This window comes from Artemia sp. Qi Xiang Cuo, chromosome 11, assembly GCF_049724085.1.
Source record: "Artemia sp. Qi Xiang Cuo chromosome 11, ASM4972408v1, whole genome shotgun sequence".
NCBI lineage: Eukaryota > Metazoa > Arthropoda > Branchiopoda > Anostraca > Artemiidae > Artemia > Artemia sp. Qi Xiang Cuo.
This window is the reverse complement of record NC_142804.1, coordinates 4,104,313-4,128,757: the sequence shown is the minus strand read 5'-3', so window position 1 is coordinate 4,128,757 and position 24,445 is coordinate 4,104,313. Positions and strand designations below refer to the sequence as shown.

Sequence of the window (24,445 nt, the reverse complement as noted above, 5' to 3'; positions counted from 1 at the left end):
TCCTAAAGCTCTTCTATCAACAGAATCGAAAGCTTTCTTATATTCTTAAAAACTGAGGACCAAAGGTGTTTGATAACTCTCAATTATGGCACTTCTCATTTATTAACATAAGAGTGGAAATTTGGTCGACACATCCTTTACCTTCCTATAACCGCACTGTTCTTCTCTTATAACTTTATCTACAGCATCTCTCAGTCTAAAAAGTATCATATTACTAAGTAATTTGCTACCTACAGAGACCAGACCAATACCTCGATAATTACCACACTTATTTTTATCACCTTTCTTATAAAGTAGCTTAATTAAGGTTTTCATAAAATCGTTAGGTACTTCCCCTTTTTCAAAAATCATATTCATAATCTTCATTGGCTTATTTCTAACCTCAGAGCCACTATATTTAAGAAACTCATTCACTACAGTATCAGCACCTGGAGCCTTATTATTTTTTAATCCTTTTAGTACTGTCGCTAGTTATTCCTCACTAAACAAATCTTCCTTCACATCCAATGTAACACAAACTTTTTAATTTTCCTCTACATCTCAAGTCTGAAAAAATTTAAGTGCTGGGGGGAGAGAGGGTGTTGGAGAGGCTAGGGGCCCGATTCAGTTCTCTGATCATACCGTTTGAAAACATTTTGAGAATTGGAGGGATAGAGAACCTCATATTTTCTATTATAGGGAAAATATAAGAAATTATAGGAAAGATTGTAAAATTTCCAAAATTGGAAAGGAAGTACTGGCTTAGAAGCCCAAACCTTGTGTATGGCCAAAAATAAATTTTTCATTTTCAAATAATTCTTATCAAAGCACTTGATTAGCATAATTTTTATTAGGATGTTTATATATCGTAATTACTGCTTTCCATTAATTAATTTTATTTTCATTGGAATAGAAAAAAAAAGTTTCAGTTGATATTTTTTTTTTACATGTGTGCTTTTTACAAATTCGCCTAGAAATCACAAGAGTGTAATACAATATATTAAGTACCTCAGAATATGCTAAAAATATATGAACATTATTAATAGCATAAGAAATTAAATATTTTTATATTTAATATAATTTTTTTTAATTTAAAATATTTAACTAAAAATATTTTAATACATCAAGAAGACATTTTAAGATTATATAGAAAAAAGAAACTAAAAGTGTCATTTTTTGTCGGTATTTTTGTACGTATCCTGTTATCTATACACATAATATACGTCATCACGTCATTTATGATGAGTTATAAAAGTCATCTCAGTATTTTGGAAAATAAAATAAAATTTTGTGTTTTCAATTTTTAAAAGGACATGGACATAAAATTAGCGGTCAAATTAGCCTTTAACTATCTCTCTCTAATTTTCTGGTTAATTCCAGCTAACCTGAAATAAAAAAAGAAAAACATATCAGTGTTACATAAGCTTAAAAAAGGTTTTCTTGGGTCTTCAAGATGGAGGGAGATGAAAGCCTTCGGTAAAAGGCTTTCAACCATGACAATTCTAATGTTGTACATTTTATTTCCTTCCACCACCATTTACAAGGGGTTTCAAGCTCTTTTTCAGTTCCCGAAAGTCTGTTTCCATAATTATGTTTTATTATTGAAAGCAGCCTAGAAAATAGTTACCATTCCTGATAACTGTCAAATAAAAAAGCATTTGCATTAGGTAATTTCTTTTATTTCTTTTTTTTCAGTTACAATGGCCCACAGATTGCTCTTTACAAGGTTGCAACATTCTTTTCCACTAAACATAGTCTAGAATAGACCAATCCTGTGTTTGGCACTATAGTCTTGCAAAGGAACAATTCAGTTAATTTGAATTTAGCATACAAAATCTGTACCAAGAAAATATGAAATTTCCACACATTTTTCTTCTCTATTTTTTTTTCAAGACACACCTTTGAATGTAGAAGAGATAGTCCTTTGTGTTGCCTTTGTGTAATAGCCTTTGTGTTGACACACAAAGACAAATTCAGAGACAAAGGGTTATTTCAAACCCTGGAACATTCCTAATTATCCCTTCCCAAGTTCCCCAATTAGACGTTGAGATCCGAGACAAAGATATAAAAGATTTGTCAATAAAACTTTAAAATCCTTGATGAAAAACACAAAATAGATAAAATAAAATATATGCACTTCAAAGCATCAGATTCTAATCTACAGTTTAATTTTTGAGTTTCTTTCATCACCTGTCTCTAATTGTTCAATTGATAACCTAATACATAATTGAATACAATATCTAGTGATGAGTCCATCCTAAATGTCCTTACATTTAATCTTGAGATAATTCATCTTTTGTTATCATGATGCCATAACGCAAGTTTCACAATATCTTGCTTATAACATTGATTTTTAGAAAAAATAAATCTTATCTACAAAAAAAAAAATTCCTACTGCAGCCTTTTTTTGTTTTTCTAATGCTCGTCTTTTCTCCATTGATTTCTCCAGCAAAAGTCGTGTCTGTTCATGCTTCAAAGCCTCGGCCTCCAGTCTACGGTTTATTTCTTGAATTTCCCTCAGCAATCGTGAATTGTCCCCTCTTATCTTTGATGAGTCTAAACCAATGGACTTACAACTCTGGAGAAACCGCAGAAATTCTGGAAACAAATGAAAATTGAATTAAAAACAAAGCTAAAAAATTATCATTTTTACATGTAAAAAACGGAAAAAAGACATTACTGTATCTCATGTGAAACGGTGATTTTCCTTGCTGCTCATGATGAGACACTAGTTCTCCTGCACGGGGCTTTTGGCTAAGGCAATTCCAATAATGCAGTTTTCTGATCAGTTTTCACTTCGATCCAATACCACGTTTGCAGTTTCAGGTTATTTTTCAAAATTCCCACAAATATGGTTTTGCAATAATCATTTACTATAAAGATTAATTGAAATAAGCCTAATAGTTACCATCCTCAAATCACTTTTAAATGGCGATTCTTTCCCCTTCCTCGTCTTTCCTACACTCGTTCAAAACCACAAGCGGATCTTACCGTCCCCTCAGTGATTTGGGTCTTTTTTTCATTTGGCTCTTGGTTGTCAAAGGAATGTTGGTCCAACATTTTTGATCTGAATAATCTTGATGACAAAATCCTTACTTTCCACAAAAAACTGAATGACAATTATATGGCTCATTTTCCCGAATAAAAGTTTAGAAAATGCTCTAATGATAAAATATATCATATAAATGATCATTTTAAAATGTTAATCCGGAAAAAATTGAACTTATTCAAAAGATGTAAACTAGAGGAAGCAAATAATTTAAGAAAATACTTAAAAAACAAATTAGAAAATCTGCCAGAACTTATAATAAAAATAAAGTTAAAGACCTATGCCAGGATAAACCCAAAAATTGGTATTCCCAAATCAAAATACTTGCCGTCAAGAAACCGGAACCACTAAACTTTAATTTAGATGAGCCTCCAAAGACAACAGCAAATAATTTGAACGAGTTCCTTGCTTCAATTTTCCAAAGCCTCCCTCCCCTATCCTATGTAACTCCTGGTGTTGCAACCCCTTTTAGTTTCCCTAAGATTTCCCCATTTGACGTCGTAAAAAAATTAAAAAAAAACAAAAAAAACAAGCACATGCCCACTGGATCTTCCTGTTCTAATTATTAAAGTGTTTAGTGATCACCTCTCAAAGCCCCTTTCTATTCTTTTCAATCAATGCTCTCAATCTGGACTGTTCCCTTTCCTTTGGAAACAAGGTTTCATAACTCCAATGAAAAAGAAAAACGGTAAGCTATATAAGATAAGATATTTATTTCAAAAAATGACTATCACAAGCCCCGAAGGGCCTAATTCGCATTTCGGGGTCATATAATAAAAAAAAAACAACATTAGAAATAGCAAAACAACCAAAAAACTGGCTAAACAATGCCAAAAACAACAATATCAGAAAGGCAAAGCAATTCATTAGTCTAAAAAAAAAAAAGTGTCAAATGTAAGAAATTTAAAAAGGCACAAATTAAAACAAAACCAAAAAAAAAAATTGAGATAAAAATAGTGTTAAAATGGTTTAAAATAGAGTACATAAAAAGGGGAGGAAACGGAAGAACCAAACGGACACAAGCATGGGTATCACAAGCACAAAAAAAAAAAAAAAAAAAAAAAAAAAAAAAACTAGTGGTTTATTTGATCAGTAGTGAAGGGGACAAAGGTTTTTTTCATGTCTGGAGGTTAAAAAACGGATGGGGGACAAGATAGGGGTAGGTTCAGAAACAGTACGTGGCAGGCGGTGTATGGATTGGGAGTGTCTTATGGGGGACATGTTTTCCGTGCGAGGGTTTATTATTGCATTTTTTGCAAAACGGAGGCACAGCGTTCCTCTCCTGTGCTCAAGAATTTCCAGCTTGGCCTTTTTTAGAAGGAGTGAATATGGTACCAAAGTTTCTTTAAAAATTATTCTTAGGGCTCTTTTTTGAATGGATTCAATTTTATCTGATTTATTACGGGAGATGTCAGGATGCCATACTGGACAAGCCTATTCAAGATGCAGGCAGACAAAATAAGCATAGATCCTTAAGGAATGGGATGGGGGGACATTAAATTTATTCAAGAGCTTAATGAGAGACATAGACGCATTAGCTCTATGGACAATGTCTTTCACGTGGATATCCCACTTTAAATTAGAGGAAATTATAACCCCAAGTAACTTAAAGGAAGACACACAAATATCTGGGGGGATAGGGTCAAGGAAGGCGGGAATAGATTTCAAGAAATTTATCGTCATTATATTTGATTTAGTGGAATTTACTTTCATATTTAGGTTCTTAGCTTCATCCGAAATGTGGGTTAGAATTTCAAGGGGGTCACTCTTAATATTCCTGTGACATACTTCGAGCATCGACAAGTCATCCACGTATTTCCACCTTTTGGGGAAGTCCTTACCAATATTGTTAATCATGACTAGAAATAAAAGTGGTCCCAATAAGGTTCCTTGAGGAATTCCACAATATATAGGGAGGGGGTTAGAGAAAATATTTTTGTATTTAACAACTTGAGATCTATTTGAAAGAAACGATATAACAATATTTACTAACAGAGGATCAAGTTTAAAGTTAACCAGTAGTGAACGAATTAGGGTGAAGCCTGGTTTTAATGGCATTCGTCCTATCTCTCTGACCTTACCTTAGACCTTAGATCCTCCAGAGCCAGGAATGGCTCATAGGGCGTCTACGAAGCCTCGCCAGACATCTCGGAACTGAGCTGCAGCCGTGACATCCTCCCATTGTGGTTGAAGAGACAGCTCCGCACTTCTCAGGTCCCGGTCGTACTGCCGTCGTAGGGTGTGTCTTTGTCGACCTCTTTTCCGGCTCCCCTCGGGGCGCCACTCCTACATTGTTTTTGGGAGTCGATCCTCTGGCATACGAGGAACGTGACCAAGATACGTCCATCTTCAACGCATCAAGAGGTTAGTAACTGATGGCTGACGGGTTTGCTGACGGACTTCTATGCTGGTGACCTTTTCTTGCCACGATATGTAAGATCCTTCTAAGGCACATGTTCTCAAAAACTAGGACACGTTTCTCCAGTTGGATGTTTAATTTCCAGCAATCGCTAGCATAGAGGAGTATGGACATCACATTGCTATTTAGGAGTCTTAGCTTTAAGCGCAGAGAGTATTTACTACTGCGCCAAACTAGTTTCAATCTATTAAAAGCTGCTGTCGCCTGTCCAATTATCCTCTTAATTTCATTAGCTATTTCACGATCATATTCAATCTAGCTCCCAAGATACTAAAATTCTTTGACCTGGTCAATTGCTTTACCTTTGCATTTTAGTATCAGCGGGGAGTAAGATGTGGCCATGCTCTTTGTCTTCCTGACATTCACCGCAAGTCCCACTTTCTCGGCCTTGTCATCTATGGCGTCGAGTAGCAGCTGCAGTCGCTTTTTCGCTTCTTCGAGAAGAACAACGTCATCTGTAAAGTCCAGATCCGAGATATGCCGGCTGCTAATCTTCACTCCACAGCTTGAAGACTGCCGTAGAATATAGTCCATTACAATGATAAACAGGAACGGGGATAGTACACAACCTTGTTTGACTCCAGACATTATCTTGATGAAACGCGTGTCCCCAATTACTGTGCGAACGCAGCATTCATTCTCTTCATAAAGTGCATTCATTCGCAGCATTCATTCTCGTCATGGTATGCACTTTTCACTGAGGTCCATATGTTTTCAACACTAGAGTCTTCAGCTTCATCGAGCAGGTTTAACGCTTCAAATTTGTTATGTAGTGGTATGTAGAAGCTTTCACGGATATCACGATCTTTCAGCTTATCAGTTTCGAACTGTTTGTGTGTTTTGGCGTTGGTTTTCGGTGTCTGAGCTTTCAGTTTAATTCTTAATTCGGCTATCATCAAGATGTGATCTGAATTCACATCCGCTCCTCGAAAGCCCCTAACGTCGAGCAGGCTACTTCTCCAGCGTCTTGATATGAGGAAATGATCGATTTGGTTTTTTGTCTGGCCGTCGAGGGACACCCACGAGTACTTGTGAATCGTTTTATGTTCGAATATACTGCCACCTATCACCAAGTCGTTGCTTAGGGCATAGTCAATTAGGAGTGCACCGTTTTTATTCAAGTCTCCGATGTCATGTGGGCCCAGAACTTCAGGGTAGTACTGACGATCTGCACCGACTTTAGCATTTAGATCGCCAACAACACAGATTATATCGTGCCTGTGAACGTCTTTGGTGACCGATTGTAGCATGTTGTAGAAAGCATCTTTTTCCTCATCATCAGCTTCATTGGTCGGAGCATAGCCGGCGATGATGGTCATTTTTGTATGATTAGATACGAAACAAGCTATCAATATATGTTTGCTAACTGGTGTCAAGTTCGCCATTGCTTTAAGTGCAAGTGGCGACATCACAATTCCTACACCAGTGCGGTGGACGGAAGGGTGACCCCTAAATGCCATAGCATACCCATCATCAAATTTCTCTAATCCATTTTCAGTCCACCTTATTTCAGTGAGAACGAGTATATCGATGAGGTATTGTCTCATCTCTTTAATAACTTGTTCTGTCTTGGACATCTGGTTCATTGCTCTCACATTCCAAAAACCCATCCTTAGGTTCAGTTTCGCAGTCAAAAATCGGTTCCAGGGGCATGCGGGGGTCGTTGTCTGGGGAGGTGATGCATCCGAGGCTATTGTAGGCGTTTCAGCTGCATGTATTTTTCCCTGAGGATTGCCCCTCAGGGTCCCGGGTGTGGGTTGCAAACCCACAGCCCAACCCTCCAGATTTAACGGACTTGGGACCGTCGTGTTCCCCCAACCTCAGTGAGGCAAGGTTCCTTACATGGTTGATTTTACGGTCCCAACTGACTTGTGTTAGTTGGGACCATATCTCTCTGGCTTTTACTTTTTCAAAATTATATGGAAGCTTTCTTTCTGACTGGCTTAGGGACAAAGTCCAACCCCTTGTTGAAACTAGGCAGTTTGGAAATCTCAAATCTACATCAACCTCACATTACCTTATCCACCTCGTTGACTCCATGGGGACACTACTTGAGAGACCAAACTCCTGGCTAAACCTAATTTCTGTTGACCTACAAAACGCTTTCGACCTGGTTAACCATAATATCTTGGTAGAAAAACTTATCGAAGAATTCCATGGTTGAAACATTTTCAGTCAAGCTCGTTGCCTCATTTCTTTCGAACAGATCACAGGCAGTCAAATATCGAGGTTGCTATTCCAGCCACCTTCGTATTCACGATGGTATTCCCCAAGGTACTATTCTTGGCCCCTCCTGTTTTCCGTAATCACCGACAGTCTTTCAATGAATTACCGTGACAGGTGGGAATTTGTCGACGACTTAACAGTTGTAGAGACGTGTTATAAAAATATTTATAGCAATCCAATGGGTATCTTCCATGACATTGCAGGCGAGGCTTCTTCTCTTGATATGATGGTTAATCCTTGTAAATCCACCATATTATCTGTCAGTTTCCTCAAGTCCCCTCCTCTTTTCTTCCATCCTATTCCTCTTGAGATTTCAACTACTTCCTTTGAACTCCTAGGTGTTACCATATCTTCTGATTTGAAGTGGAACACCCATGTAAATAACATCCTCCGTCAAGCAAACTTGTCACTGTCTCTTCTGAAACTTCTGAATCGATTTAGTTGCTCCCCATGTCAGTTAATAAAAATATATATTTCTTTTGTACGTCCTTTGGTCGAGTACGCTTGTCCTGTCTGGCATCCGGGCCTCTCAATTGAAGCAACCAAAAAAATCGAAAATATTCAAAAAAGAGCCCAGAGGATTATTTATAAAGAAGGCAAGGTCCCATATTCCTACCTCCTTGAAACTTCAAAACTTGATACCCTCGATTCCAGAAGAAAAAATTTATGCCTCCGTTTTTGGAAGTCAGCACAAATAAACCCCGTTACTGAAAACCTCTTTCCTAGCCACCACTCACCCTTAAGAAATCGCAACCCCCGTATAGTGTCCCAACCCATACCTATCCTTTCTCCCATACCTTTTCTACCTTACGTTATACAAAAACTTACATTCCCTTTTTTTTACAAATTAATTAAAAAAAACCTTTTTCCACAAAATAAGTTTTTCAAAGAAAAGTAAAGAACTCCATTTAACAAAAAATGAGCAAAAATAAAATCAAATAATCTACCAAGCGTGAAACTACCACAAATCAGCATCGATAAATAAATGAAACCCAAAACAAACAGAAATTACAATAAATAACCGAGTCAAACTCAAAACGAGCAGAAATTAATATAAGTTGGGCTCAAAACCCCTATGCCTTCCCAAGGCCAGAACACAATTTGCACTTTACTGAAAAAAATATAAATGATTTTATTTTTATAAGTTTAACAAATCAAATAATATTAACATTTTGATTGCTAAATATCAGTATATGTATATTAAACTGACAATGCACATTCATTTGAATTTTTTTCAGTAAAGTGCAAATTTTGTTCTGGCCATGGGAAGGCCAGAACAAAATTCCCACGACAACTCCTTTGATACGAAGTGCCCTTGTCTAAACAACATCAACAACAAAAATAATACATTGTACCCATATTGATCTTTACTATAAAAATGTCAAGCCTTACAATCACTTTTGACTATTAAAAAGGGTACTAGGCCTTCCGATTTCCAAACGAATGAGCCCTTTTTGAAACGACAGCGCTTTCTATAAACACCTTATATGCCCCCAGAGCATAAATTACAACCCTTGCCCTAATCGCTGTGAGGGTGGTTGTCATCCTCAAAGACCTAATTTACAGAACTTTCAACTATGTTAAACAAAATGGCTATCTCAAAATTTTGATTGGATGTGTTTGGGGAAATGGTGGGCGTGAGAGGGGCGGTAGTCACTCTCCGATCACTTTCAACTATCAAAAATGGCACTAGCCCTTTCAATTTCCAATCAAATGAGCCCTTTTGAAGTTTCTACAACAACACTCAATAAAAATCTTATATACACCCAGGGCATAACCTACAACCCTTGCCCTGAGGGCTGAGGGAGTGTCATTCTCAAAGACCTAATTTCCAGAACTTTGTACTACGTTGAACAAAATGGCTATCTGAAAATTTTGATGGGATATGTTTGGAGGAATGATGGGCGTGAGAGGGGGGTTAGTTACCCTCCAATCACTTTCGACTATTAAAAATGGACACTAGCCCTCTCAATTTCCAATTGAATGAGCCCCTTTTGAAGGTTTACGACAACTCTATCTATAAAAACCTTAGATGCCCCCAGGGCATAACTTACAACCTTTGCCCTTGGGGCTTTGTCATCATTAAATACATAATTTACAGAGCTTTCAAATACGTTGAGCAAAATGGCTATTTCTAAACTTTGATTGAATGTTTTTGGGGAAATGGTAGGCGTGAGAGGGGAGTTAATTACTCTCCACTCACTTTTGACTATTAAAAAGGGCAATTTCAATTTCCAATCAAATGAGCCCTTTTTGACATTTTTACAACAACTTTCTATATAAACTTTATATACCCCAGGAGCATAATTTACAACCCTTGCACTGATGGCTCTGAGGGGGTTATCACCGTAAAAGATCAAATTTCTAGAACTTTCATCTACGTTGAAGAAAATGCATATCTCAAAATTTTGATTGGATGTGTTTGGGAAAATTGTTGGCGTGAGAGGGCCGTTAGTCGCTATTCAATCACTTTCAACTATTAAAAAAGGCACTATCCCTTTCAATTTCCAATTGAATGAGCCTTTTTTGAAGTTTCTACGACAACGCTTTCAATAAAAACTTTATGTCCCCCCATGGCATAACTTACAACCCTTGCCCTGAGGGCTGTGAGGGGAGGGGTTGTCATCCTTAGACCTAATTTCCAAAACTTTCAACTACGTTGAATAAAATGTCTATCTAAAAGTTTTGATTGGATGTGTTTCTCCAAACTGAAGAAGAAGTTGTCAAGGGGGTAGATAACCTGTGCAAATTGCATCTGCCAGCGGGAAGTCAGAACCTTGTCGAGCACCTTTGTCTCCTGTACCAAATGATTTTTAATGCTGGGATTGTTCCAGACCTATTCTGCACAGGTGTAATTACTCCTGTATTAAAAAAGGGAAAAGACAAGGGGCAGTGTTCTTCTTACCGCCCAATAACTGTTACGTCTATACTGCGCAAGTTATTTGAATTGCTTGTTGCAAATAGGCTTAGTGCTACATGTAACAAGCCAGATAACCAATTTGGTTTCAAGAAGAAAATGAGTAGAGAACATGCAAATTATACGATTGCTAATTTGTTGATTGATGCTGATGATTCAAATGAGACTTTGTATTTTGCCAGTCATGATGTCAACTGTGCATTTGACTCTGGTGTGCACCCTCAGATATTGTTGTCGGCTTGAAAGCATGGCGTGGATAAGTCTATTATACTTGCACTGAGGAATATGTATAGTAATTTAAAAGTGTGTGTAAATGTACAGTGTGTTAATGCTTTAACCCTGTCTTCTAGTCTTATACCTGTAGAGAAGGGAATATGCCAAGGAGCACTTACTTCACCACTGCTATTCAATAATAGTATTATTTCATCACAAGAACCGGTTCAGTCTAAATGTATCTTTAGAGGTCTCAATGTTTCGCTGATTGATTACGCCAACGGCATTTGGAAGATGAGTAGAACACTTATAGGCATCAAAAAGACTTTCTGTGTTTTGAGTAAAGAGTATGGTAACATAGGTCTTTCTTTCCATCTCCAGAAGAGTGAAGTTCTCGTATTTAATAGCCGCATTAAAGAGAGTGTACCAGTTGATGTTATTTTCGGAATTTATACAATTAAGTCTTCGTCCAAGATTATGTACCTCGGCCTTCCAATTTGTAGCAATCTTAAAGAAACTCGCGATTGCCTTGTTTTGCTGTTCACTGTAAAGACACGCAGAGCTTATGGAATTCTTGTTCAATGAAGTGCCACTTTAACCAATTTCTACTTGCAAGGTTGTATAACGCTTTTGTTTTTCAACATGTGCTAGCCCTATCTCCCTTTTGGAAATGATTTACCTTGTCTCATCGCTGCAGTATCCAGTCTATTTTCTACAGATATGGCAATGTATCTGCTTCATCTTCCAGTTTGGATGAGGAATTCGAATATATCTCTAAAGTATGGTATAGCTGACCTGCTTATAGCTGTACGTAATTGCCGTGCTTGATTTGCAAAGGCATTTGGACCAAGCCTCTCTTCATTATATGTTGCAATAGCTTAAATTTGTCATTTTTGTTTGTTGTAGGAATGTTCTTAATCTTTTTTTTCTGTAGTTAAGTTTTCTTTGGATATTTTGTTGTTATTTGATGTTACTTTTTTTTCCTTTCTTGTACTCCATTTACAATATTTTGTATGTTTAATAATGGGTAATAAAATAATAATAATTTGAAACTTACGACTTATGTGGTAACTTATGGTTGCTTACCAAAGATACCAGTAACTTATGGAGTAAGAGTAAGTTTCAAAACTTACTGGTAAATCTTGCACACTAATTGAGTATTATTTGAGCAGGAGTTAAAGACATATCAAGGTTGTTTTCTTCTAAAATTTTTCTAAAAGGGCCAATTACAGAAAATTAAAGGAAACCAGAGCTGACAAGTAAGACAGGCTAGCAAGTCATAAACAAAAAGTGAAAATGCAAGTTATCAGGAAACTCCCAGACTATTAGGGGAGGATGGGGATGGTTGGTCATAGGGGTAGGTTGAACACTTGGATATTTGTCTGCCATCTGTTGAAAAAAAAAAATCGGAAACTCATACTTAATGTTAGGAATTACAGTACAGTCATGCCATGAAAAATTGGCAGCAGTAGTCTCCATATGAAAAGATTGGACAAAACTTTTCTTTTTTTGTGAGTTTTTTTTCAGAATTGTTGCTAGACTTAATGTTGTTTTGAGACAGAATGAGAAGGCCAGTCTCAGAAATAATTCTAGGATAGAGCAGCCAATTAATTTGTTTCCTTTTAGGCTTGGAAACAAGTTCTCAACATTATTAGTTTTTCATGGAGCCATGTTTTTGTTTGTGCATCCTGTGTGGGGAATGTTGGTCACTTTGAAGTTGCACTGTTCAACCTGCCCCACTGCGTGAAAAAAAATAAAATTCACATTTTTTCTATAAGTACAGATCTTTATCATTATTTGTGGTTATCATTATGTCATCTTTCGAGATCCAACAGACATGCAGACTTACAATAGAAAAACACAAAATGGGACCATTCCCCCAGAAATCATGAGACAAGCTGTGCAAAGAGTACAGGAAGGTGGAAAATTTGCCACCATTGCACGTTAGATAGGTATCCCCCACTCGAATCTAAAACACAATGCCCAGAAATTCTCTGAAGAAGGTTGTACAAGTGCAACCAATGTTAGTAATGTTACACTAGATCAGTTTGTGACACGGTATAAAACACGCATAGTTTTCACGGCTGAAGAGGAGAAAAGTCTTGAGCAATATCTTGTCAGAGCATCCCATTTTCACCACAGACTGTCACCAAAAGAAGTCAGAATCTTGGAATTTGAGTTTGCAGAGAAAGTTGGTAAGGATATTTGTCATTGGGAAGAAGCTAGAACAGCTGGTAAGGACTGGGCCTTCTGACACCATAGCCCAACAGTTTCTCTCAGATCAAACAGTTCGTGGTAACGAACTGTAAGTAAGGAGCGACCCGGCTCAATGGTAACCGAAACTCTAGAAAACGGGTTTTTGATACCAATAGATATATCAAAAGAATCAGATTTCAATGCTGATTTCAAATATATAACTTTCATCAAGTTTAGTGCTACCCATCAAAAGTTATGCGCCTGAGAAAATTTGGCTGATTTTCGAATAAAGGGGGAAATACCCCCTAAAAGTTATAGAACCTTAATGAAAATCACACCATCATATTCAACGTATAAGAGAACCCTACTGTAGAGGTTTCAAGCTCCTATCTACAAAAATGTGGATTTTTGCATTTTTTGCCATAATAAATATCACGGATGCGTGTTTATTTGTTTGTTTGTTTTTTTTTTTTTTTTTTTTTTTTTTTTCCCAGGGGTTATAGTATACACCCATTGGTACAAGAATATAGTTGGAGGGCTCAATTGAAAGGAAAATAAAATTTATATTTACCATTTTAATTTAACAAAAAAAATGGAGGGCAACTAGGCCCCCTCCCACGCTTATTTTTTTACCAAAGTCACCCGATCAAAATTTTGAGATAGCCATTTTGTTCAGCATGGTCGAAAATATGATAAATATGTCTTTTGGGATGACTTAATCCCCCGAAGTACCCAGAGGGAGGGCTAAAAGATATGAACTTTACCCAATGTTAACATATAGTATTGGTTATTCGGAAGTATACAGAAGTTTTCAGGAGGTTTTTTTTGTGCTAGTGGGGGGTAGGGTTGGCCGGAGAGTTCTGTTGAAGGCTCTGTCCATGAAGGAAGTGTTCACGGAGGAAGGAAAATTGCCATGAAGTGGGTACCGGACTTGCCAGTATTATTTATTGGTTATTTGGAAGTATACAACCATTTTCAGGAAGGATTTTTTCTGGAGGGGGGCTAGAGGAGGGAGTTACTCTGGAGAATATTTCCGTGGAGGATGTTTCTTTGGGGTAAGGGACATTTCTATGAAGGGGGCGCCGGATTTCCAAGCATTATTTAAAAAACGATCAGAAATTAAATAAAAAAAAACCAAGTTTTTTCAACTGAAATGTACGAAGGAATATTAGAACTTAAAACGAACAGAAATTATAACGTATGTGAGGGGGTTCTCCCCCAAGTCAATACCTCGCTCTTTAAGCTACAGTTTTTTTTTAGTGCTTTCAAATGAGCTATCTATTCTAATTAAACGGCCTTTGTGATTCAGGGGTTTGTGAATCAAATTTTTTTTTAACTTTTAACGTAAAGAGCTTGGTATTGACTAAGGGCAGAACCCCCTCATATACGTAATAACATATACGTAATAAAAAAAAACAATAAAAAAACAAGCGATACGGCTCAATAGTAATCGAAACTTTGAAAAACGGAATTTTGATGTCAATAAATGTATCAAAAGAATGTCTTTATAATGCTGATTCTAAATATATAAATTTTATTAAGTTTAGTATTACTCATCAAAGGCAACAAGCCTGAGGAAATTTACTCGATTTTTTAAAGAGGGGGAAACATCCCCTACAAGTGGAAGAATTTTAATGAAAATCACAACGTCAGATTCAGCGTATCAGAAAACCCTATTACATAGGTTTCAAGCTCATATCTGCAAAAATCTGCAACTTTGAATTTTTGCCAGAAGAAAAATATACGAATATAGAAGTTAGTTACGTAAGTTAATTTGTAAAGACATCCATTTAGCAAAAGAAAAGTAAAATTTGTATGCAAATAAAAGCTGCATTAACTAAAAAACGATCAGAAATTAAATAAAAAAAACAAGTTTTTTAAACTGAAAGTAAGGAGCGACATTAAAACTTAAAACGAACAGAAATTATTCCGTACATGAAAGGGGCTGTCCCCTCCTCAACGCCTCGCTCTTTATTCCGTATATGAAAGGGGCTGTCCCCTCCTCAACGCCTCGCTCTTTACGCTAAAGTTTTTTATTGTTTTAAAAAAAAATTGTGAGACAGTCAAACTTTAGCGTAAAGAGCGAGGCGTTGAGGAGGGGACAGCCCCTTTCATATACGGAATAAAGAGCGAGGCGTTGAGGAGGGGACAGCCCCTTTCATGTACGGAATAATTTCTGTTCGTTTTAAGTTTTAATGTCGCTCCTTACTTTCAGTTTAAAAAACTTGTTTTTTTTATTTAATCTCCAGAAGCGACAAGTATTGCAATGGCAACTGCTTTTAACAAACATGTAGTCAATGCTTTTTTTACACATATGAGGAACTGTTGCATAAAGATAGTTTTACTGCTTGTGATGTTTGGAATCCAGACAAGACTAGCCCCACTACAGTTCAGAATTCAAGAAAAATAGTTGCTGAGAAGGGAAATAAACAAGTTGGCAGGATTACATCTGGAGGAAGAGGTGTACTAGTTACCATGTGTACAGCTGTGTCAGCTCAAGGTACTGTTATCCCACCATTCATGATTTTCCCAAGGATAAAGTATCTCCCACATATGATGAAGGGATCTCTGCCAGGGAATGTGGGTGTTTCTCACCCCTCAGGATGTATGACTGGAGAGAACTTCATTGGAGCACTTCGTTTGCCATGCAAGCCAAGTGTTGACAGACCAGTGCTGCTTCTAATGGACAATCACGCCAGTCATATTACCATTGAGTCACTTGAACTTATGAAAAAGTCAAACATTATCACATTACCCTTCCCACCCCACACAAGCTATAAACTGCAGCCACTAGACAGAAGTTGTTATGGCCCGTTCAAGTCTAAAAAGAACGTTCAAGTCAGAAGAAAAGAATTCAATCTGGAAAAGAATTCAGGACAACCCATTTCTATTTATGACATTCCAGAATTATTTGGAACTACCTTTCTTTGTGCCTTGACTCCAACAAATATCACCTCTGGATTGAGGGTTGCTGGAATCTGGCCCTGCGATCACCATGTGTTTGGGGATGAGAAATTCCTAGCTGCTAATGTTACCAACAGACACAAGCCATTCAATATCTCATAAAGAACTGTGACCAATGCTTTTGATGCAGAAGACAGTTCAAGCCACTCAGAGGCAGAACTAGGGTGTCCAACAACTTCTCAAGCTCCTGTGGCATTAGTGCCTGCTGCTACTAGTCCAGAAGTAGTAAGACCCTATCCAAAAGCTCCACCAAAAAAATCTGATGCAATCAAACAAAAGAGGGACAAATTTAAAGTTCTCGCAGATACGCTGGTTAAAAATGACTTGATTAAAGAACTGTCAGCTAAGAAGAAAAAAAAAATTGGGAAGCCAGTTTTTAGTGGGATGAGAAACACCAGTAAATCAAGCAAAAAGACTACAGAAGTAAGGGCAATTTTCGCCAAAGCAGATGCAAGCTTTGATAGTGAAAGAGAAATGGTCTAAGGATGATGACTTGGATCTTGATGCTGATATGCATGACATTCCAACTGAAAAGGATGAAATCAGAGTGGGTGATTTCATTCTTGTGGCATTTGTCGGCAAGAACAAGAAAAAATACTTTGCAGGTGAAGTGAAGGAAGAAACGAGCAAGGGATATGTTGTGACCTACCTTTGCAGGAAATCCTTCATTTGTCTTGGGGAGTAGGCTACTCAGTTGAATAAGTCATATCTTTTTCAGTTTTTGTTGTACTTGAAGCTGAACAGTTGATAATTGAAGTGGAAAAAATTGTATTTGAATCAAAATATACACCTTGTAAATGAAACGAGACTACTACTGTAATTGTGTCAGATATTGGAAGTAAAACAAAGATGACCCATTTTGTGATCAACCTGCTCCTTTTCCATGACAAAGTTGCCCACCCCTGGGGCACATTGGTCACTTTTGACCTAAATAATGATTGCATAAATCTAAAAAAAAAAATCAAAGAAGCTACAACAATGAATGCTGCATCTTTCTATGTCAAAATCATTCTTCTAGCCTTCATACTTTGGCTAAACTTTCTATTAGAATAAAAATGTGACCAACTATCCCCACCCTCCCCTACTTGTGAGAAAACAATCATATTTAATTGAATAATGATTGAATTCATACAATTGAATTGAGCTGTGAATAATGAAAATAAACTATATACAATTAAGTGGGTTTGCTTTCCAGCAGTAAAAACATTAAGAAATTAATCTATAAATCTTTAAAACCATACAGATTAGGATTGAGAAATGCATAGGACTCAAAACCTACTCCTTGAGCCTCATTTCAGCATTAGATCTATATCTTAGGGTTTCATGTTGGTAATACAATAATTGTAAGAGGTTATCAAAGGTCAGTACCCTTTTGGAGGGGGAAGCAGCAAGGTAGGTACTTCTAACTAACTTTCAAAGGGACAGTCAAGGATTTGGATCCATGTCTGAGAGTTTCATTTACTAACTTAATAATTTCCAACATAGACAAAATCTCATCATCTAGAAAGTTACCAGAAAATAGTCTAGCTTAGGCAATAGGAACATTTCTGAGAGTCTCATTTACCATATACATATACATATACATATATGTATATAAATATATATATATATATATATATATATATATATATATATATATATATATATATATATATATATATATATATATATATATATATATATATATATATATATATATATATATATATATATATATATATATATATATATATATATATATATATATATATATATATATATATATATATATATATATATATATATATATATATATGATATATATATATATATATATGTATATATATATATATATATATATATATATATATATATATATATATATATATATATATATATATATATATATATATATATATATATATATATATATATATATATATATATATATATATATATATATATATATATATATATATATATATTAATATATAACAGTTATTCAATGCACCCGGAGTATATATATATAATATATACATAACAGTTCATTCAATGCACCCGGAGTAGTAACATCCCTGTGTGAGCGCTGTGTAAAATTTGCTGTTAAATATCTTGGGCGTTCGTTTATCGATCTATTTGAAAATTATAAACATTATTGGATAGAGAACAATACAAAAAATTATTTGATAAGTTGACAAGTGAAGTGCCTAGTGAATTATCTTTGGCGTTCGTTTATCCATCTATTTGAAAATTATAAACTTTATTGGATACCAATATGGTTAAGAAAAGTGGAAAGCGATCAAGACAAAGCGATTTGGACGAGTCTAGAGGGTCCACGGAATCGACTGATAATGTTTCAAAGTTGGATAAAATCCTTGCAATCGTCGAAGAAACTAAGAATGATATTTCGGAAATAAAAAGGGAAATCAGTGACATTAAGTCTGGTTTAGCGTCCCTAACGTCTCGTGTTGAAGATTTGGAATTAGCAAAAGTGACCCACGAAAATGAGTTATCCAGTATTAAGCAGGAAATATCAGCACTACGTAAACAAATTGCAAAGGAACCCGGTATTGGTGAGTTAGCTACGAGAGTCCTTGTGGTAGAAAACATGGATAGAAGAAGGAATATTATTCTATGGAACATTAAAGGTGAATCTAAGTCAAAAGCTAAGGAGCATGTTAACGCCTTACTTTCCCAACATCTTGAGATTAATACCCAATTTGAACTACTTGAGTTTACGGATCGATTTATCAAAATCCAGCTCCAGGATGATATGGACAAATTCTGTATCCTTCAGGGAAACAAGAAATTGCGTGAAACCCGTTCAGAAGAGTAGCCGGAAGTGAATCTCCCTATGTCTATATAACAGATGATGTGACAAAAGGTGTTCGTGACATTCGTAACTCCCTGAAAATCAAACAGAAAGAATTGAGAGAAAAGGGAGTCAGTGCTTGGATCCCCCCAGTCGTCCCACCTGTATTATGCTTGATTAAGAATGAGCAAAAAGTGAAGCTTAAATGGTATAATGTCGTATAAGTCAAATGCATAAAAAATGTATCGGAAGCGAATTAAAGTGGTTTTTTAGTATGTTTGAGTGGATTTATGATTGTAGTTAGTTGTGATTTAGCTCAGGTATCCGTGATTAAATTGCGCGCGCCTTCGGGTGATGATAAGGATAATGGTTAGAGTGAGTATGATGTCAAATAGTGTTTATGTATTACTTTTTTGTTCTTATTTTTTATTTTCTAAATTTTTGTTGCCTTTTATTTTTTTTTCTTTCTTTTTTTTTATTTTATTTATATCAGCTCACACAGATGGGATGCAAAATTTTTGTTGAGTTTGGATTATGGATGAGTTAAGTTTTGTAGAAATTCCTGCTGGTAGGCTGGAGGAACTTGAAAAAAAATCCTCTTGATATTAATAAATTTTTTCATAGTTTTTCGTAACAAGATAAAGATTTGCCAGATTATTATAATGCACCTAAAAATAAATATTTATTTTTTCATGATATTCCACCTTTAAATAATCAATTTAAACGACTGTCATTTTGGAATTGTAGAGGATTAAATAGCAGCTTAAAGTTTTTGCATGATTTTCTTAAAGGGTCGTCAACAGATGTGTTAGGAATTTGTGAAACATTTCTTGATAAAAATAATACATTCCAACATTAATAAAATTATAAGTTTTTTCATGCTAGTCAAAAACAGAATAAGAGAGGAGGAGTGGGTATTTTTATACGAGATGTTTTTGCATCTTCTTTAAGTAATGAATTTATGGTTTGGAATGTTGAAATGCTATTTGAGAGTTGTGTAGTAGAAGTGAATGATGGAAGAAATACTTTTTTGGCAATTGTAGTATATCGGCCACCATCGTCTAGTATTCAAGAGTTTTTAAGTCAATATGAGTCGTTGTTAGATTCCCTCACCCAGCAACACCATCCATTTTATGTAATGGGGGATTTTAATATTGATTTAATGCGACATAATGTTTCGACATCGAATAAGGGATTAGAATTTTTGAATATTTCATTTTTACATGGTTTGTCACCTACTTGTTTACTACCATCAAGAATCTGTGATAACCATGCAACTCTTATTGATAACATTTTTACATCTGAAAATTGCCTTGATACCCATATTATTTTGAATGATACATCTGATCATTGTGTTGTTGTTTCTGACTTCTCTAGATCAGGAGTGGAACGTGAAAAGAAACCAAATAAAAGTTATAAAAGGATAATTAACCAAAAAAAGATAGATGAGATGAAAGTAAAAATAGGAGATATAGATTGGAATGATGTCCTAAATGTTGAAGACCCGAATCAGTCAATTGTTTTATTTTATAGTAAATTTAACCAAATATTTGACCAAGTATGTCCTATGGTATTAAGAAAGAGTAAGGATTTGCCTCGTAAACCATGGGTTACTGAAAGTCTGTTAAAGAGTATAAAAGAAAAAAATAGATTGTATAAGGTGAAGATGCAGTACCCAAATGAAATTAATATTGAAAATTTTAAAAAATATAAAAATCGGTTAACTTCTCAGAGAAGCAGAAGCAAAATATTATCAAAATGAATTTCGCAAATGTGATTCACCTCGGGAAACATGGAAATTAATAAATGAAAAAAAGAATAATATTAAAACAAGAAATATTCCATCTCATATTACAAGTCATGAAGGAGTCAAGATAACTGATGAGAGAGAGATGGCGGAAGCATTTGCTGACCATTTTAGAAAAGTTGGACATGGTCTGGTGGATCAAATTTCTGCTGGAACACATAATCATAGAAAATATTTACCAAATAAAGTAGATAAGACTATATTTATGTACCCTATCCGGTTCTCGGAATACCAAAAAGCCGTTACTAGTTTGAAAAATGGATTTTCGGCAGGATGTGATGGTATATCGACTTCTCTCTTTAAAGAATTAGCTGGTGTACTTTTTCAGCCGCTTTTATATATTTTTTAATTCTTGCATAAAAAATGGATTTTTCCCAGTTTGTCTTAAAGTAGATAAAATTTTACATTTGTTTAAAAAAGGTGATAAAGATAACCCAAACAATTATAGGCCAATTACTATTTTATCACCTGTTTCTAAAGTTTTTGAAAAGATAATAAAAAATAGATTTATTTCATTTCTGGAAAAGAATAAGTTTTTTTCTCCTAATCAGTTTGGTTTCTTGAGAGGTAGATCAACAGAGCAAGCAGTAGTTGCTTTACATCATTTCTTATAAGAGGCTATGGATGATAGTTATTTGGCGGCAACTATATTTTTTGACATAAAAAAAGCTTTTGATACAATAGATCATGCAATTCTTTTTGATAAGCTGGAAAATATAGAAATCCGTGGAATAGCTCTGGATTTAATGAGATCGTATTTATCTGAAAGAAGTTTTAAAGTCCAAGTTTGTGAAGAATCATCTCATATTTTCCCGTTAGAAAATATAGGGGTACTGCAGGGATCTGTATTAGGACTGATACTTTTTTGATTTATGTAAATGATCTTCCAAACTGCATGCCTTCAGGTGATGAGTTAGCAATATTGTTTGCGGATGATACAGCAATTAGTTTGAGGGCAGGCAACGAGGAGGACCTACGATTGTCCTTGGAGACTGTTGCTTTGAATGTAAATTCTTGGTTTCATGCTAACCGATTAATACCTAATTTAGAGAAGTCGGAATTTATGGTTTTTGGGAGAAGTTCGAGGTCAGTGAAGCGTGTGTCATTTCAAATTATTAATATTGGAGCTTCCTCCATAAAAAGAGTTTTTATTTAAATATTTAGGTATTTATATTGATTCAACTCTGTCGTTTAAGACGCATATTAGTAAACTTAAAGCAACAGTGTCCAGGAATCTCGGTTGTTTGCATAGATTAAAGTTTCTGTTTCCATACCAAATCATTAGAACTTTATATTTTTCATTAATTGATTGTTATTTCCAGTATTGTCCGAGCGTTTGGATGCTGACTTTCCCTTCACATTTACGAGGACTTCAAATTGTTCAAAATAAATCAATAAGAATTCTGGAGCATTTTTTAGCACACCCTAGGAAGACAGAGGAATTACCTGAAATTAAATATTCTTTTCTATTTTTTGATATTCTGTATTTAAAACAAATTTTGAACCTTAATTTGGGCATTTGGTTTTTTAAAATTCAACATAAAGATCATTTTTTCAATAGTATGAAACTTTTGGTTGAAAAAAAACATAGCCATTTATCAAGAGCTAGGAATAAGTTTCTTTTCCCATTTGTAAAAAGTGAGATCCAGACTAAGTTTAAGAAATCAGCTTCCTCATATTGCGAATAAATATAAGTTATTTGAATTAGTAAGTGAAGCACCATCACTATACACATATAAAAAGAAATTGAAAAAGATGGTCCTTTCAGCCCACAGTAGCGGGGATTGATTATATTATTGATTTATTTATAAATTTTTAAGTAAATCCCATCCCTATCTCCGTGAGTCAATAGTTAAGTTATGTATGTATGTTTTTTTTTGTTTTTTTTTTTTTTTTTTTTTTTTTTTAATTTCTTATTTAAATTTATTTTAAATTTTGTTATTTTATTATCAAATTTTCTTTTCTTTCTGAAGCTATGTTAGCGGGAAGTGTAATTTTTTTCCCCTATTGTTTGATAAAGGAGACATTACGAGATTCCTCTCTTCTCCTTTGTACAAAATTTATGTATATGTTTTTGTTAAATAAAGTCAAGTCAAGTCAATCAAAGGTTGGTTTTCCTTAATGTTTTCTAATGCCATGATTATGGCATTTAACTCAGTAGACATTATAGATAAATTATTATATAATCTCTCGCCCATTGCAATTTTCAGGTGAGGAAGGAAAACACCACTTGCTACCTTCTCATTCATTTTTGACCCATCAAAAAATATTCGGAAGTGATTTTTATAGGTAATTGTATTAAGTTCAGCAACTTTTTTTTCTGGACAAAAGCGATGGGGGTTAAATCTTTAGTCCACTTTGAGAAATCAGTATTTATTATGGGACTTGACCAATTCCATGGAGGGGATTGGGAGAAAGTAGGTGCAATAGACTTTGCTGGTACAGGAAACTTCTTCTGAATGTTGGCATACTCATCTACAACCCCTTTATACATGGCTGGATTTCTTAACCAATTATGTAGGGTGTGTGAGCTCTTTGATTCGATTTTTGTAAGATGTTTTAAAGCTACGTCTCTGCCTTATTGTTATTAATCCACTCTCCATAAGCAGAAACTTGGTGCTTGTTGGTTTCCTAAGACCAAATATGAGGCGTATTATATCATTTTGTGTTGTTTCAATTTTTTGCATCAGGGTCTTTGCACATGCACCATATACAATGAGCCCATAGTCAATATGGGGTCTTATATATGATTTATAAAACTGGAGTAAGGTTTTCTCCTTACAGCCCCAGGGTGTGGAAAGAAGTCTTTTTAGTATATTTGTTTTCTATAGCATTTTTTTATTGTTTTTGAAATGTGGAAGTGGAAATTAAGTTTTTGGTCAAGCATGAGACCTAGGTAATTAATATGATTATCTTCTGGAATAGTTGTTTTATTTAGAGTTAGTCTTGCATTAACATGGTTTCGCTTCTGGTGAAATTGGATTATTTTCGACTTGGTAGGTGCAATGGGTAAATCTGAATGTTGAGAGAATTTTTCAAATTGGAAGTGACTTTTGCAGATTTGACTGTGCTATCTCAAAGGTGTTGCCAGATAACCATAGCACCAGATCGTCAGCATATTGTAGATTCGTGTGGGGTAGGTTCATGTCCCTGAGATATAGGGCAAACAGGAGGCAACTGAGGACTGCTCCGTGAGGTAGGCCTTTGGTTGTTGTCTTTTGGGGTGAAGAGGCTGAACCAACACAAACAATGAAACTTTGCACTTCTATGAAGAATTTTATAAAAGATAATAGCTTGGGAGGTAGTCCAAGGTTTGCAAGTTTGTTTAAAAGGGTCTGGTGGTTCACATTGTCATATGCCCCTTCAAAATCTAGGAAAGCTGCAACTAGGACATCATTTTTTGAGAATGATTCATTTATTGCATTTGTTAGCAAAATGAAAGCATCTGTTGAGGAGTGGTGTTTCCTGAATCCAGTTTGAGTGTGAGGGATCATATTGTTTTTTTCAACAAACCAGAGGAGTCTGTGATAGATCTTTTTCTCCATTATTTTCCCCATCACAGAAGTAATCATTATGGGCCTATAGGACTCAGGGTTCTCTTTGGGTTTATTTTTCTTTAGAATTGGTAGGAGGGACGAACATTTCCATATATTGGGGAACATAGAAGATGTCCAAGCGTGATTATAACAATTTAGCAGTTCTTGTTTGCATGAAGGGGTGAGATTCTTTATCCATGTAGGGTGTATATTGTCATAGCTGCCGCTAGTTTTGGTCCTAATATGATGTATTGAATTATTCATTTCCTGGATTGAAAATGGACTGCTTATATACTTGGATCCTGGGCGTGGTTGATAACTTGGGTTCATAGGAATTGGGGACATTTT

General features: G+C 35.3%; 1 protein-coding gene and 1 pseudogene across 1 annotated transcript in view; one reads left to right on the top strand and one right to left on the bottom strand.

Moving 5' to 3' along the window:
- LOC148946546 (rac GTPase-activating protein 1-like) overlaps positions 1 to 24,445 on the bottom strand; it is a 137,435-nt gene that overhangs the window by 101,055 nt on the left and 11,935 nt on the right. The window contains exon 2 of the mRNA XM_089097037.1: positions 2,375 to 2,577. Within this exon, the coding sequence (XP_088953163.1) occupies positions 2,375 to 2,577 (203 nt within the window). The remainder of the gene's footprint in view (positions 1 to 2,374; positions 2,578 to 24,445) is intronic.
- LOC148946547 (uncharacterized) lies at positions 15,475 to 16,681 on the top strand (annotated as a pseudogene).